Source organism: Agrilus planipennis, unplaced genomic scaffold (assembly GCF_000699045.2).
Source record: "Agrilus planipennis isolate EAB-ADULT unplaced genomic scaffold, Apla_2.0 scaffold2627, whole genome shotgun sequence".
Classification (NCBI taxonomy): Eukaryota; Metazoa; Arthropoda; class Insecta; order Coleoptera; family Buprestidae; genus Agrilus; species Agrilus planipennis.
In genome coordinates this window covers 1-2,424 of record NW_020441291.1, presented here as the reverse complement: position 1 = coordinate 2,424, position 2,424 = coordinate 1, and the positions used below count along the sequence as shown (strand labels likewise).

Sequence of the window (2,424 nt, the reverse complement as noted above, 5' to 3'; positions counted from 1 at the left end):
TATAATTCACAAACTAATGATCCGACAGCCGTCAAATTTATAGACGCGTCTTTTGAAGGTTAGGACTAACTGAAAATCATATGGATTTAGTTCTGGTGCCGCCATCTATGTGTCAGGCCGGGGACTTTTCAATTGACTCTAGTATATACCTATAGTACGATAGTGTAAAACGAAAGCTAAAATAGTGCCAAAAAGACACTAAAAATCGAAATCTTAGTGTTGGTTTAATAGATAAATTATTTTTCATCCCTAACCTGGCTGTGATTCTAGGTTATATTTCACAAATAAGGGAAAGAAACGGAGACTTTTAAAGATGTAGATTGTAGTACATTTGGATAAGTGCGTGGATTCGGTCGGGATTGTTTTACTGTTATTTGAGCTTACTGTTCTGAATACGTATTCTGAAACCGGTTTCAAACTCTAAACACTTTTAAAATAAAGTAAAAAATAGCAGAATACCAACAACTGTGATGGAAAATAGCAACGGAAAAAAATTTATTTATTTAATGCGTCTTACCTTATATGACGACATATATGTGTCGAGAAGAGACAGTAGATGACGGGATTGGCAGCACTGTTAAGCGGTGCTAAACTTTGGATCAAAGTTGCGATTGCAACGTTCGTTTGGGTTCTTGGAATGTACTCGTACACTTGAAGGAGGTCAAACACAATGTATGGACTCCAACAAAGCACAAAAACTGCAACAAATAAAAAACAACTGTCAGTATTACGATCTCGGTGATATCTTTGCAGGATGGCCGGCTTCGTTCTAAGACCATTTGTTTTTGAAACTGACTTTCGTTCATCAAAACATTGACGACAAATAATAACTATCGCATAATAAGACAGAATATTGCTGTACATTCATCATCATAATCATAAGGTTGTCTGTCCTAAGACTGGTTGGGCACGCACCTCTACTCTTTCTTATCCTGAACTAATTTTCGCATTTCCCTAAAACTAGAACATCCTTAACTATTTGCGAACAGTAATCTAATCTAGGTCTACCTCTACTCCTCTTAACTCCTGCTTCTGCCTCTAATATATCTCCTCTGACTAGACCTTCATTCCTGAGAAGATGTTCTACCAACCTATCGCGCTTATTTCTTATTGATTTCCACAGCATACCTTGTTTTCCTATTCTTTCTAATACCTCTTCATTTCTAACCTTCTCTATCCACGGTATCCTCATCATTCGAGATAACACCACATTTTGAAAGCTTCTAACCGTTTCTTTTGCGCATTTTGCATTCGTACATTGCCGCGCTCCAATTATACAGCTTAAAATCCTTTGCTTTATAGTCTTCTACTCCTACTGTTCTGACTTACCTTCCTTCCTAGATACTTAAAATCAGCGACTTCTAATCTTTCGTCTCCTATCTTTATATTCGCTCTTTCCCTACTTTTTCTTCCCTTGCATACTAGTATTTTTGTTTTACTTTTATTGCTTCCGTTTTATTTAAAGCTATCTCTAACTCCTCCTTATTGATGCTAATACTGCTATATCATCTCTATTGCTCTAATTTACGTTTGAAATATTATAAAAATATTGTTTTCGCTGAAACTTTACAAAACTTACCGAAAACTATCACAAAAGTCATTTTGACAGTCTTTATCTTGGCACGAGGTATGATTCCTCTTGAACTTGCCCTTCGCGTATCTAAGTCTTCGGGCGATGGTCTGGACGGTCGTTCCCTGTGATCTTCACCTGAAAAAAATACATTGCATTTTATTTGATATTATAAGTGAATTCAGTTTGTGATTGTAACAATTAAATTTACGACTTAACCTTAGCATAAAGATATATTTTTAGATGTCATTTTATGATTTATAAGTTTCTGTGGAAAGCATTCATATAAGAATCACAGCAGTTCGACTGATTTTTCGCTGATGTAAAATTGGTTTACACAAAAAACCCTCTTATTTTAAGGGAATAATATGCAGCCTATACATATATCTACCTTAAAGGTCCAACATAAATATTGGTGATAGAATTTTTGAAATCGGATAAGTCGTTTCGGAGATTATCTCCTACATCTACACCTTCAAAATTTATTCATAGATACAACTATGAAGTTTCACCAAACAGTTTGCTGCTTTTGAATAAAATTTCAAGTTGTGCAGCAAGCTCTATTGACAACTTTTAACGGAGATTTATCAGAATAGTTTCGTTTGTATTGTCATTTCATGGTCATTTTCAAATAATATTACCTTAGAAATACCAAAGCAATCTTGTATCTGACAGCGTTATGTCATTCGGATTCATTTACATCTCTACATTTGCTACAAATTGTTGTCTTTATAAAGCGGCACTAGTTTAATGATGAGCACCTACATGCGAATACATGTAGTATGACTTAGACGCTTCGTAGTGATAATAGTCTGACACTATTTATTTAAACTATCTATTATTTTATGAATGCG

At 34.8% G+C, this 2,424-nt stretch overlaps 1 protein-coding gene across 1 annotated transcript; it reads right to left on the bottom strand.

The window, feature by feature from the left end:
* Positions 1-517: 517 nt before the first annotated feature.
* On the bottom strand, positions 518-1,708 carry LOC108743992 (cardioacceleratory peptide receptor-like; the record flags this gene model as incomplete). Its single annotated transcript, XM_018479595.1, has 2 exons — positions 518-698; positions 1,580-1,708. Coding segments are annotated over 2 exons (310 nt in total), but the record flags the coding sequence as incomplete, so codon positions are not given.
* Positions 1,709-2,424: the final 716 nt, after the last annotated feature.